Source organism: Pararge aegeria, chromosome 7 (assembly GCF_905163445.1).
Source record: "Pararge aegeria chromosome 7, ilParAegt1.1, whole genome shotgun sequence".
Lineage (NCBI taxonomy): Eukaryota > Metazoa > Arthropoda > Insecta > Lepidoptera > Nymphalidae > Pararge > Pararge aegeria.
The window spans coordinates 18,892,117-18,906,327 of NC_053186.1; the positions used below are offsets into that span (position 1 = coordinate 18,892,117).

General features: G+C 36.9%; 2 protein-coding genes across 3 annotated transcripts in view; both read left to right on the forward strand.

Moving 5' to 3' along the window:
- LOC120624855 overlaps positions 1–14,211 on the forward strand; it is a 284,008-nt gene that overhangs the window by 89,601 nt on the left and 180,196 nt on the right. The gene's annotated exons all lie outside the window — the stretch shown is intronic.
- On the forward strand, positions 728–1,546 carry LOC120625066. The gene has a single exon (XM_039891978.1). It carries the CDS (start codon positions 782–784, stop codon positions 1,544–1,546), a length of 765 nt encoding a protein of 254 aa, XP_039747912.1. The 5' UTR covers positions 728–781.

The window sequence follows — 14,211 nt, forward strand, 5'->3', positions numbered from 1 at the left end:
ACATCGCGGAATTATAAATACACAAGTTACGTTACTTAATTTTTCTTTTCGTAACAACTGTATTCTAGATCGGAATACATTTCTAGTACGAGGCGACTAAGGAAATATAACAGAGAATGGCTAGCAAAATGCTGCCCAGCTGTGGACTGGTATAGGATTTTGTCGTCATGATATCTATCTTTTTTGGTTTTCTTTATTCCACTAAAAGTTAGCTCTTGACTGCAATCTCATCTGGTGATTATGATGCCGTCTAGCGGGTAGCGGGGGACCTGTTAGGAAGTATGGTAGTTATCCTAATCGAGTTCTACGCGATATCGCACCGGAATACTAAATCGCTTAGCCGTCTTTGTCGGTAGGGTGGTAACTAGCCACGGCTTAAGCCAGACTTGACCAGAGAAAATTCAGAGATTTTTAATTTCCAAGTTGCGTCTGCGGGGAGTCGAACCCGGGACCTCCTATTTAAATTCATAGCCCTCAACGTTGCGCTAGGGAGGTCGTCAAATCAAATATTTATTATATATAAATACTATCTATTTTTATTACTTTTCGGTGGGTAGGTGCATAAAAGTCAACACATATTGTAGAGAGCTCTTCAATATTTATTTACTTTAAAAATAGGAAACAATAGTATTAATTTATAAAAATGTGTTAAATGACACCCACCTTCCAGCAGTTACTCCTTAGCTAACTCTTAATTACCCTTTTAGACACCACCTAGTGAGTACCACCACCACATATAACCTATTGTGAATACCATCTCTATAACACAAGCTACACTATAATGGACACTATCAAGCAGTCTCTTCAGGAGTTGTCTCAGCACTTTAACACTACAATGGCTGAATTCCAGCACAATTTGAGCACATCTATTCCTGCCACTAGCCCAACTTCAAATATATCTGCTCAATTCAGCATGTTCAGAACTTTTGTGCTATCTGCTCTTGAAAATCTGCAGCAACAGGTTGAACATCTCTCGAAGCAGCAGGATAAACTTGAAATGAACAGCAGAAGAAAGATCTTACTAGTTTATGGCATTCCTGATGTTAACGGTGAGGATACCTTAAAATTAGTGGTTAAAACTCTGTCCGACCACCTTAATATGCCTGATCTATCTGTTGCTGATGTCAGTCGTTGTCATCGCATGGGAAGCATTAAGTCTGGTAAACAGCGGGCCATACTTCTAAAGTTTAAACAACTGTCCCTCAGAAATCAGGTCTGGTATGATAAAACCAAGCTTAAAGGTACAGGAATAACCCTTTCCGAGTTCCTTACCAGGGACAGGCATGCCATTTTTATGGAAGCAAGACAACGCTTTGGTGTTTCTAAATGCTGGACCAAAGATGGTTCCATATTCGTCGTACAGTCAAATGGATCGCGCCGCAGAATTGTTGCGAAATCTGAACTCGACAGCATTCCCTGTGGTTCTGATGTCCAAAGACCAGCACCAAGTGCTGTGGTGGCAAGCTCTGCCGCTGCGCCACCGAAATCTCGACCAGCAGCTCTGCCAGCACAAGTCAACCGGTCCAGGCGTATCGTCAAAAAGTGATTTTTGTCCTAAGTTAGCATTAAGATCTATTCGTGTCTCTTGTCCTACCTATACTTGTATGTAACTTATTTACTATTAAGTATTGCTTCGTAATTTCTTGTTTATATTTGTTATCTTGTCAAAATCGGGGTATGTAAATAATTAATAGTTTGTTGTGACACTAAATTTGGTCCTGTTGACTCGACAGTTTGACACTGACATTACAGATGACAGTACCAAAGATAATGCAAACGTTACGTCACCTACATGGCCTATGGTCATGGTATGGGCTATTGACGCGTTCCGTTTAACATATATTTGAATAGTTTAATACAATAATAACCAAGTAAGTCAATAGATAAAAATTTGCATTATTGCAAAGATTTCATTTTTCTGTTTTTATTTTATTTTTATTTTTTATTTTTTATTTAAAGATAGGTTTAGTTTCGGCTGATGGTCGCCACATGGTGTGATAAATACCAATTTTTATGTTTTTGTTTTTTAAGTCGGTTACTGCTGATGGGTGGTTTTTTTGGCGCATATTAGTATTGTTTTTATTTGTTTCTGTTGTAAGATATAATTATCAAACTATATTTTGTATAAATATTTAAAATCTATATATTATACACATATTTATATATCTATAAATAAACATATTTAAGTTATGATTAGCGATGACGGTATGTGCAGTGATGGGTCGGATGGCGGTAGTGGCGTTTTCTCAGAATGCACCTCAACATCTGATGACAGTTTCCACAGCACTTCTTTTTCTATAAATTCGGCTCTAGACTCTGCCTTCTCTCCGCACTCTAAAAGTTTTAATGTTATTCATATTAATGCGCAGAGCATCCCTTCCCACTATCCAGACCTCTTAACTTCTTTCGACGTTAAAGACATACATGCTATCCTGGTATCGGAAACGTTTCTCAAGTCTTGTCTGCCTTCAACTTCATATTCCTTGCCAGGATTTCATTTAATCAGAAATGATCGGACTGGGAAAGGTGGGGGAGGGGTAGCCATATATCTCCGTAGCCACATCCCCTTCTCAATTTTAAATAAGTCGCCTTCCCAATACTGTGATTCTTCTGAGCATATTTTTGTTGAGGTTCTTTTTGGTTCTCTGAAGCTTTTGCTTGGGGTGTTTTATAGTCCGTCACTGCGTGTTGACTATTTTGATAGTTTTGAGATTTTATTAGATAGTTATGTCCCAAGTGTTGATCACACTATTATTATGGGTGATTTTAATACTTGCCTTATCAAGAATGACTCACGAGCTAAGCGCCTGGTAAGTATAATTAATAGCGCCAATTTAAATCTGCTCAGCACTAATGCAACTCATTTTTTTCCCAACTGCGTACCTTCACAACTGGATTTAATGATCGTCTCTTCACCTGAGCGTATTAATGTGCATGGCCAACTTCCAGCCGAAGCTTTTTCATATCATGACTTAGTATTCTTATCCTATAAAATTCGCCCGCCCAGGGTTAAACCTACAGTCGTGATGCGGCGAAGCTTCAAGAGCTTTGATAATGATAAGTTTATGCATGATCTTAGCCGGATTGACTGGGATGTTATTTTGGATGCCCCGGATGTAAATGATAAAATTTCAATCTTTAATTCTCTTCTTATTGATCTATTTGATGTATGCACATCAAATAGATCAATAAGAATCGCCTCTTCGGCCAATTAAACTTAAACATCTTCCAGCTCCTTGGCTTACTGTAGAAATAAGGGGTTTGATGGCGAAGCGAAATGCTGCTAAGTCGAAATTTAAAATCAATCCATCACCTGAAAATTTACAAAAATATAAAAAGGCACGTAACCTTTGCAACAAGACTTGTCGCGATGCTCAGCGTAACTTTATACATACTTCTTTGGATAGCAAGGATTCAGCCAAGATATGGAAATTTCTTGACGCTATGGGCATTGGACGACAGCGTAAATTATCCGTATCTGGTTTCAATATTGATACTGATGCCCTTAACAAACATTTATCCACAGTAACAATATTAGATGACGTAACCAGAGCTCGGACCCTGAATAAAATTTCTTTGCAGCCTAAACCTAACCATGCAGTATTCAATTTTGACGCTGTCACTGCTGATGATGTCAAAAAGCATATTATGGCTATCCAATCTGATGCCATTGGTAGTGATGGTGTTAGTCGCAAAATGATTATGCTAGCTCTTGCTTATGTTTTACCTGTACTTTGCCATATCTTCAATAGTTCTCTCTTCTCTTACTCTTTTCCTAATGTGTGGCGGCTGGCACATGTCATACCTATTTCGAAAATTAACCAACCTTCATCTTTTTCTCATTATAGGCCTATCTCTATTTTACCTTTCCTGTCAAAAGTCCTGGAGCGCATTGTTCATGGGCAACTATCTCTATTTCTTAGGAAAAATAACATTTTAAGTCCCTATCAATCTGGATTTCGTCCTGGACACAGTACTACTACAGCCCTTGTTAAAATTTGCGATGATATTAGATGCGGTATGGATGAACAAAAAGTAACAGTCTTAGCATTACTCGATTTCTCTAATGCTTTCAATACAGTAGATTTTGAAATTCTTCTGGCTATTCTTGATTCCATAAATATATCCTGTAATGATTTAAATTGGTTTCGTTCATACCTCTATGACCGTAAACAGTGTGTACGTATTGATAGTAAGTGTTCTTCTTGGTGCAGTCTCAGTGCTGGTGTCCCACAAGGTGGTGTTCTTTCTCCTCTACTTTTTTCCATTTTTATAAACTCATTGACAGATTTGCTTTCGCTGTCTTTCCATCTCTATGCTGATGACTTGCAGATTTATACGTCAACCTCTGTTGATGACATATCGGGGGCTATCACTCGTTTGAATTCGGACCTGAACTTAATTAGTTCATGGAGTAAATCGAGTGGGTTGTCTATAAATGCTAGTAAATCCCAGGTCATCTTAATCGGCAGCCGGCAGCAAATCTCTAAAGTTAGCTTCTCGTCTCTTCCTTCTGTAGTCTTTGATGGCGCTATACTTGAGTTCAGCAGTTCTGTTAAAAACTTGGGTATTATCATGGATAATACGCTCTCGTGGGGTCCTCAAATATCCGAGCTTAGTCGCAAGATCTACGCTGTAATTGGTAGGCTTAAAAGGTGGAAATACTTTTTACCTATTCGTACCAAAATTTGTCTGGCCCACTCTCTTTTACTTCCTATAGTGGACTACGCAGACACGTGTTATTCTGATATACCCCAGTACCTTCTTAATAAACTTGAGCGGCTCCAAAATCTAATCATAAGATTTATCTTTGGGCTTAAGAAATTTGACCAAATTACTCATTACCGTCAGCAACTCAAGTGGGTAACTGTTAATGATAGGCGAAATATCCATATTCTTACTTTACTTTATTCTCTTCTATATAGTCCTATCTCTCCGCTTTACCTTAAAGAGCGTTTTTCCTTCTCCCAGCATCTTGTCAGTCTCCGGTCAGCGAATGACAACAAGCTTGAGATTCCCTTATCTCGCTCTCAGCGCTATAACGAGTCATTCACTGTTAAAGCTGTAACACTGTGGAACTCGCTCCCCTGGGAAATACGTCATTCCGAAACCATTCACCTGTTTAAACATCGCTTAAAGAATTATTACTTATCTATGTAATTGAGTAGTATGTAAGTTTATAATAGCATAAATATATATCACATATATCTATCATAGTATATATAAATTTATGTTGGTATTTGTGTAGTTAATATGTAAATGTAGTATGTATGTTCATGTAAGTTTATATTACATTTCTTTTTTTTTTTTTTAGTTTTTTTTGTAACTTACTTTATGCACCATCCATTTTCCACTCTTTTATCGGCTTCGTACGCTCAGGTTGCCTTTAAAAGATCACTTTTAGTGATAAGGCCGCCTTTGCACCCTAGCACTAAGTACTATTACTGTTTTCCTTGTATTTTCCTTTTTTTGTTGTGTTGCAATAAAGTTTTTCTATTCTATTCTATTCTATATTCTTCTTGCCCGCTCTACGAGTATTCGGCATAGCATGTCCTACTTTTCAACCCGTTTTTATCCGCAATCGACTCACTATCAATTCATTTAACATGCATATCCTCTTTTATCTCGTTCGATACAGGGGTGCGAGCACGGGCTCGCACCAAAACTTGGTGAGGGAATATGCTTAACTGAGAGTTCCGATAAAGTTCTCAATTGACGTGTGTAGTCTGCCAATCCGAACTGGGCCAGCGTGGTGGTCTTCGGCCTGTGGCGCTCATAGATGCACAAATGCACTGCCTACCCTAAAAATTTCATACAACTATAGAAGTCTCTCTCAACAACTTCCCGCTTTATGTCTACCCTGGTTTAAACCCCTATGTACGCCACTGACTACGGCTTAAGCCTTATTTTCAGAGGAGACTGCCCTGTAGTGGTAAGTGGACGATCTAATAATTGTCATTCCTCTCCTACTTCAGATGGAGAAATAAATATATGTTGGGTTTGAGTTGGTAGATCCTCACACCAGAAAACGAAGCTTTGGTAGCGTGCTCGTATTGTCATTGGTCATTACACCCTAGTGCATTGTACATTATTACATTATTAGCGGTTGATCGCAACTATGTACGCGCACAATTTTTGATTTCCCGAGAGTTATCCACGACTCCAGAAAGCAAGCTACAAATATATTTTTTGAATCCCCTAGGAATCTTTTGTTTTGCCGTTATAAAAAGTATCACATATATCGTCTTCGTATATAGGTTTGGTTTGGTTCACCATATAAGTCGTTCATTGAAAATTTTTATTCATACCTTTTATTATACAATAGTAATAATGTAAAACCCTGAAGTAGATATGTTCTATATAAATCTTTATTTCAAAATTCTAAATTAATTTATTTAAAGTAGACGAAATATAAGCACTTTTGAAACGTCATTTCTGTTTGTAGTGACTCTACCACCGGTTCGGAAGGCAGATTCTACAGAGAAGAAGCCGGCTTGAAACTCAGAAGTTGCCTTTTACCAACATTTTACAATTAAACAATTATTGCTGTATCTTGTGATAGATGAAAGCAGAGCGGCTTGCTTCCAAGCAATCTTTTCATTAAGAAATTCACCAATGGTACACCTAACCTCGATGTATAAAGTGTGTTTTTATACATTCATTAAACTTGTGTATTGATACATACATACACGTGTCAATGACGTTCTGCAACCCACCGCATTCTCCTTGTCTTGCTTCACTCATAAGGGTCGTAGCGTGATTATAACTCGCCTCAAGAACTGGTCTATACAATGTCCTAGTCCAGTACTTCCAGAGATTACAAAACAAACCAACTAATAGAGGAAAAAAACTTTCATTCTTTACTTCGAAGGTTGGGCGAAGCCATCGTTTCCGGATATATTCCTGAAACGTAATAATCATCGTCTAAGCCCGCAAACACGCATAGGAACTGTGTGGTGGGTCACAATTCCCTATCCTGTTGTACAAATACGCAGCGACAACCATAACATTCGCTGTATTTACATACATTACAAGGTCAAATGTGGTAACAGGTTACCATGTTGACCGCAAAAGGGTTATGATCCACACAAATATTCATTCATATGCACGTGCATACACGTGTTAAAGTTAATTAATTAGAGTTGTCAATTTTCTCTTGGGTTTCCTTCTAATCAATAATGATTGAAATATCATCGTATCAACCCAATACCGGCCCACTACAGGGCACTGGTCTCATCCCACAATGAAAAAGGCTATAGTCCACCACGCTAGCCCAGTGCGGATTGGTGGACTTCACAAGCCTTTAAAACATTATGGAGAATAAACGAAATAAACGTTATTTGAAATTTTAATCATATCCATAAATCGAAGATCTATCATGGAATATGCTTTGGTTTACGCTATCAGCATTTATGACCAACACGAAAGGACCATAGTAGTTCATTGGAAAATCAATCTCGTCTTAAACTGACATCCTACCTTCACCTTTACAAGCCTACGTCTTAAAATTCTCCCGAGATATCACGTTAATTTCCCGCTAAACTCGCTCTAAAATCACAATGTTGTAACAACGTTATGAATTTAACAGTGTAAACAGCTAACTGGTGTCTTGTCGCAAATAACTTACATTCAGCTCGCTAATTAATTTAGCTGTACCCATTTGCATACCGCAGGATAAGCTATCTCTTAAACGAGCTTCCGTAATTATTGGACATGCTTTCTTACAGCCCGCTTAAAGGAGCTACCGCGAAATTGAATTCAGCACAGATTAAGTCGAAACTAAAACCGGCTTGTCAACATGTTCACAGATAGCAGTATTTTCAACCTAGTTTATAACTACAAAGGATTTTGTCTTGACTGACTGATATACAACCTGCTGATGGTAGTTTAAAACGTAACGTGAAAATTTTAGATTTTTTATATGAGCATCTTTTTGGGCTTCATCATATCAACCAATTACCGGTCCACCGCAGGGCTCGGGTTTCCTCCCTCAATAAGAAGGGTTTAGGCCGCAGTCCACCGTGCTAGCCCAGTGCGGATTGGTGGAATACACACGCCTTTGAGGCTTTGCCTGTAGCTTTCTTTCTGGAGACGAAGTTGCTGGCATCCGCTAGTTTAATCTTTACTTATATTTAATGTGTACGCGTGAATTATTGTTTTAATATTATCTAGAAACATATTGTTTTTGCTGTTGCGCCAATCTGGGCCCTTTGGCCTGAAACGTAAACACAACTGATGTTTTGGTTGTCACTGCGTAATTTTAAGACAACTTAGTTCCTACTTAAAGTACTAATCTTAGAATACAGTTTTGACAAAAGATTTTTGTATCTGAATGCTTCGGCTGTGGCTGATTAAAGACAATGTTGTGCTGCTAAGCGATTAAGCGTTCCGTTGCCGCGAAAAACATTACATCCACCTAACAAGTTAGTCCTCTATCATCGGAGATTGCATCAAGCATCACCTGCAGCTAACTTGAAAAAAAATTTAAAAAAAAAACAAAATACTATAATACCCACCGGCTTACCCCCTTCCCAACATAGCCTTGTATATTTTACAAGTACAATATTTGTACATAATTAAACGCATGCGACATAAGTTATTTTGTTGTAATTACGACTGAGCAGTCACGTTTCTGTTACCGTGTTTACCTAATAGTTTCGCTTAACAGAATACTATAAAAACCCCATGCGGGTCAAGGTATAAACCGTTAATGTTTTTTTATGATTGCGTTGCAACTTGCGATATACACGAACCTAGACACGTAGATGGCTCATCGGTTTAGGGTTTAGCTCGATCGGATGCGGATCACGAGGTTCGCATTTCTGGTTTGGGTCAATATAGGGTAATAAGTTGTTTTATCAAGCAATAAATATGTGTGTGTGTGTGTGTGTGTGAGAGAGCGTGCGTATGTGTACGGGTCGGCTTATAAAACATTCACGAACCTCTTGATTACGACACTGGAGATATAAATAAGTGCCTATTAAAAAAAATGCGTTTTTATTACAAATTTTTAAGAGTCTTAAGGCTCACGTTTCGTTTTGTTGTTCAAAGGGACTTTTGGTTCTAGGACAAAGGCCCATTGTTTTGAAAGGACTTTTTTTGGAAATTTGTTTATGACTTTCATATAACTTACTCGAATATTTTTTAAACTTCAGCCGATACTCTTTGTTAGCGGGCAATGTTTATTTTAACTTTGATGAGTAGCATAACTTCACAAACAACATTATTCTTTATTAAATCGAGTAAAAGCTTTGTCATCGTTATTTTATTTTAAGAGCGTAAAATAGATATAAATTGTAATTCTAACTGCTATCAAACGAATCAGTTCTTTCTATAAGGTTAAAGTTTAACTAAATCTTCGTTTAACCACTAACGTGTCAAACATGCGATTAGAATAATAAGCGGACCCTGGTATTGGTCCTAAACTTATATATTATTCATAAGTTATTATCTCAGGCCGTGACCGACAAAACGTGGACGAGTGTTTTATAATTTTATTGCTATTATTGTTGGTGTCGTGATCGTAATTTTCACTTTTACTCGTACCATTGTTTGTTTTCGAAGCATTTGTAGAGCTTTTGATTATTAGGGAAGTGTTTATATACACTCAATTTCTTATTACTGGTCTTATTAAGTATATAATAAGATAGTAATAGTTTACTGTATTAATCGTTTGGAATACATTAAAAAATAATAAAAGCTTTACATTCATAAAGAACTAGCTGACTCGCGAAACTTTGTCTGCATAGGGACGTGTCTTTATATCCACTCTATTTCTTGTTACAGGTCGTATTGTGTATATAATAAGACAGTAACAGTATACTGTAGAAATCGTTTTGAATATATTAAAAAATAAATAAAAGCTTTACATTAATAAATATCTAGCTGACTCGCGAAACTTCGTCTGAAAAAATCGGTTATTACAGGTTTTAATTCCTTTAATAAAACTTAGTACCTAATTGCAGCGCCACCTACCGGGCCAATTTTTATTTTCAAACTATATTATAAACCGCCGGGCGGCCCGAGACCTTTTTATTACTTTTAGCATTTCTATACCCGTCGTAACTTCAAGACGATAGGTCAATTTGATTAATTTTAAAAGGAGTTTGCATTTACATCATAATCTTACCTTTGAGAACATTATGTAGAACTCCCAGGCCTGCAGGTTTACTCACGATGTTTTCCTTCACCGTTGATAGTGATAATTTAGTTGCTTAAAACGCTCGTAACTTAGAAAAAAACGTTAGTGCTGGGTTTGGAACTATAAATTCAAATTCAAATTCATTTATTTCAAGTAGGCCTACTTTATAAGCACTTTTGAAACGTCAAGTATGTATGTTTGTAGTGACTCTACCACCGGTTCGGAAAGCAGATTCTACCGAGAAGAGCCGGCAAGAAACTCAGTAGTTGCTCTTTTCCAACATCAACATTTACAATCATTTTGCTATCTTGCGGGAGATGAGAGCGAGGCTGGCTGCTTCCAATCTACTTTATCATTGAGTAATTCATCAAATGTATAGTAACCTCGCTGTACTAGATGCGTTTTTACACATTTTTTAAATGTATGCATTGGTAGGTCAAGAATTTCCTTAGGAATCATGTTGTAAAAGCGTATACTCAACCCCACAAAGGAGTTCTGCACCTTTCGCAGACGATATGCAGATATCACTAATTTATGTCTGTTATATTATATAAAGTTAACAGGTAATGAAAAAAATTTTAACATTAAAAGCCATGTAAGAAAATATGAATTTTAGTTTTAGGTCCTAAGTAGCATAACGTCGAAATAGGTGCGCAGTGTTTTGCCACAATTTGACGGACAGTACCTAAGAAATACAAGTGCGTAAAAACACAGTAGACAAAGTGGCATAGCGTCCGTTCGACGGCATTATTTTATCCCACTGCAACTGACAGCTTCTTTCAAATGGCAGTAGAGCGCTAAAAAACACTGGATAACTATTCTGACGTTTTGTCAAGTTTAATAAGTGCCCTATTCCCTAATTAATAGTATAGATAGAAAGACAGATTGGCACTATCGGGACTTGAATGTATGTTACAAAACCTATTTGTCGCGCACTTTAAGTGTATGTAAGAACCAAATTGTAAGTAGCGATCATGTCCGAGCTTGAGTAGGGTTGTTTACTGTATCGATTCCCTTCAAAGACCCCACATGTCCTTTCTATGGAATAGGGTCGGTCGTATTACAGAGAGAATTATTTTTTTGAATACCCGCCCACATCCTTTGAGATACGAGGGCGGAGAAAACTTCCTACATTCAATCTAATTGTATGAATGTAGGTTTTTTAAGGTAAATAGCTCTGTAGCAACTCACTTTGCATATAATAGGTTTTATTAAGCGAAAATGTACCGCTAGTGCAAACTTTTGCTGTATGATTTTTAATTCCCACCTTGGCGCAGCGGTGAACGCTGTGGCTTCCAATCTACCTTATCATTGAGGAATTCATCAAATGTATAATAACCTCGCTGTAATAGATGCGTTTTTACACATTTTTTAAATGTATGCATGCATTGGTAGGTCAAGTATTTTCTTAGGAATCATGTTGTTAAAGCGTATACTCAACCCCACAAAGGAGTTCTGCACCTTTCGCAGACGATATGCAGATATTACTAATTTATGTCCGTTTCTGGTAAGTCGATTGTTAATTTCAGCTTTTTGTTTATAAAGAGCAATAGTTTGTCTCACAAAGACTATATTATTATAGATATATTGCGAAGCTACTGTAAGAATACCTATTTGTTTAAATTTTACACGAAGCGATTCGCGTGATCCAAGTTTATATATTGATCGTACGGCTCTTTTCTGTAGTATAAATATACTTTCAATATGTATTATAGTATCTATTATTAGTAGTATAAATATACTTTTATTATCTATAGTTAAGGTGGCTATATAACAGTAATCATTTCTCTTCATCTCAATGCGTTTTCGCCTCGTAGCGATCTCCCGCGCCTAAGTGCTTCATAAATACGCACGCATGGCCGATAAATTCGAGCGTACCCTCACGTTCCCGCTCACAGCGCCCTCCTCACAATAAGTCAAGTCCTAAACAAAGATGAAGGGAGTGCGGTCCCCTTCCGTTGATTATCCTAGAAGTCAACCCTCGTGCTACCTTTTGTAGATTAGTTTATCCCGTGATATTAATATTTCAGTTTTTTGATGCATAGAGAATTAGTGAACGAAAGAAAAAAAAACTTCCATTATTCCAGTATACACTAAAATTAAAAATAAATAATCTTTAAGTCTACAGAACAAATATACATATGTAGATGCAGTGTGATCCCAAAATGATCTTGACTCTTTTGGGAATTTTTTCTTAGTCGGTTAAGATCCAGTGCTGATCTCCCGTAAAGCCAAAAGTGACGATTGGACTGTGGTCACTGACAGAGCACAGCTTATGAACTATGGATAGGCTATAATACAAGTATTTAATATAAAAAAAAAGAAAAAGGAATGCGTAATAAATAAAAAATATTAATAAAATAGTATTTTTATCGTATTTATGTAGTAAATTATAATAGTTAGCCAAACCATCGACGATCGTTGAAATATCCTCCAAATAAACATTTTAACCGACTGATAAACTCTTCTCTCAACTCTTTGTAAATGCATAGCGGCATCTAATGTTTTATTAATGCAGCTTTTAACAGGTTACTTGCCGTTCCTACATTTTGGAAATGCGACGTCTAACTCAATGTATCCATTAATAAAGCATCTGCAGACGTTCCGACAGGTCTGCTGGTATGTTACAACTACGGGCTTACCTATAACTTAAGTGTTAGGTCGGCTCGTTCCCCAGCACCTGTAGCATTAACTGCCGACCTTAAATGTAGTTGTAGTTTCATAACATGAATAAGTTAAATTTTGCAACTTACAAACTACATGTACTGATGACAACCAATGGATATACCAACTTCCAAATTGGGTTCGCAACTTACTTTTAATATTAATTGGACTTTATCTTTGAATGTACCATAAGTAATTTCATGAACAAACATACAAAACTAAATAAACATCGTACGTGAGATATTAAATCGTTGTTACCTAACACTGAGTGCATTGCCTCAACCCGCTTTGCATTCGCTGTAGCTGTGTAGTGGGTCTAAGTCCTATAACCTTTCATAAGAAAACTACTAGAAGATGAAAATTAACTAAGCTGATGATGATGGCACGCCAATTTTAACGCAAGTGTAGATTGTTGTCCAGGTCAGTCCCACTCAGCGACAAAGTTGGCACATCTGTAGATGCAAAAGCATCCGAGTGTAAATGGAGTGTAATGAACTACGTCTGTGTAATTAATACCGTGAATGTTTTACAAGATGGCGCATAAACTCGCTGCTTGTTTTTGTAGTCTTCAGCTTAACTCTGAAGAAAAGTAATCACCATTAAACTATCTTATAAAATATCCAATGTATTTTGTTGGGCTTAAGTCTGGAATAAAACTACTCAAGGTCACATAAAATGAAGCTTCATTTAACATAGATACTTTCAGAGTAAGGGGTAATTTTGATACCTTATAATGAATCGATTTCGATATGTTTTTGCGATTTAAAAGGGTTTCTATAAGCTCATAGGGATGATGAGCAAATGCAAATATATTTATAAGTTAAAATCAGTTTATAAAGCGGTTTACAAAAAGTGCTAGGTGGTTAAATTAACTGTCTCGTGGGTCTTGTGGTTAGCATGAAGCACGAATTCCTGAGTTTCATTCAAATTCTGTGTTCGGTTTTTTTGGAAAAAATAATCTTAATACAGGAGGGTACGCTGATCTGTCACCTCATTAACATTTCAACTAATAACAATCGTTAAAGCCCGCCGAACTGCATTGTAATAGCGTGGTGGGTTTATTATAATTTTCTTTTTTAACTGTCTGAAGTAGATGTACTTAAAATAAATTATGTTACAATAATTGTAGGTCAAAACAATTCTCTCACTTTCTAATATCGCATACCTACGCTTTGCGTAAATTCAATGTTTATCAACTATGACCACCATTTTAAAAATTTTATAAACCTAACTGATAAAAATCACAAAGTCTACTGATACCGGTCACATAACTTAAAGCGTGTCTTTTTGAAATAGTTGTGCAAACAGTTCGGCAAATAGCTCTGCAAGAATCTCTTACTCACTAATATAAGTTCGACTTTGAGTAAGTCACGAAAGATGAAAGAAATTGACCGTTCGGTCGTTTC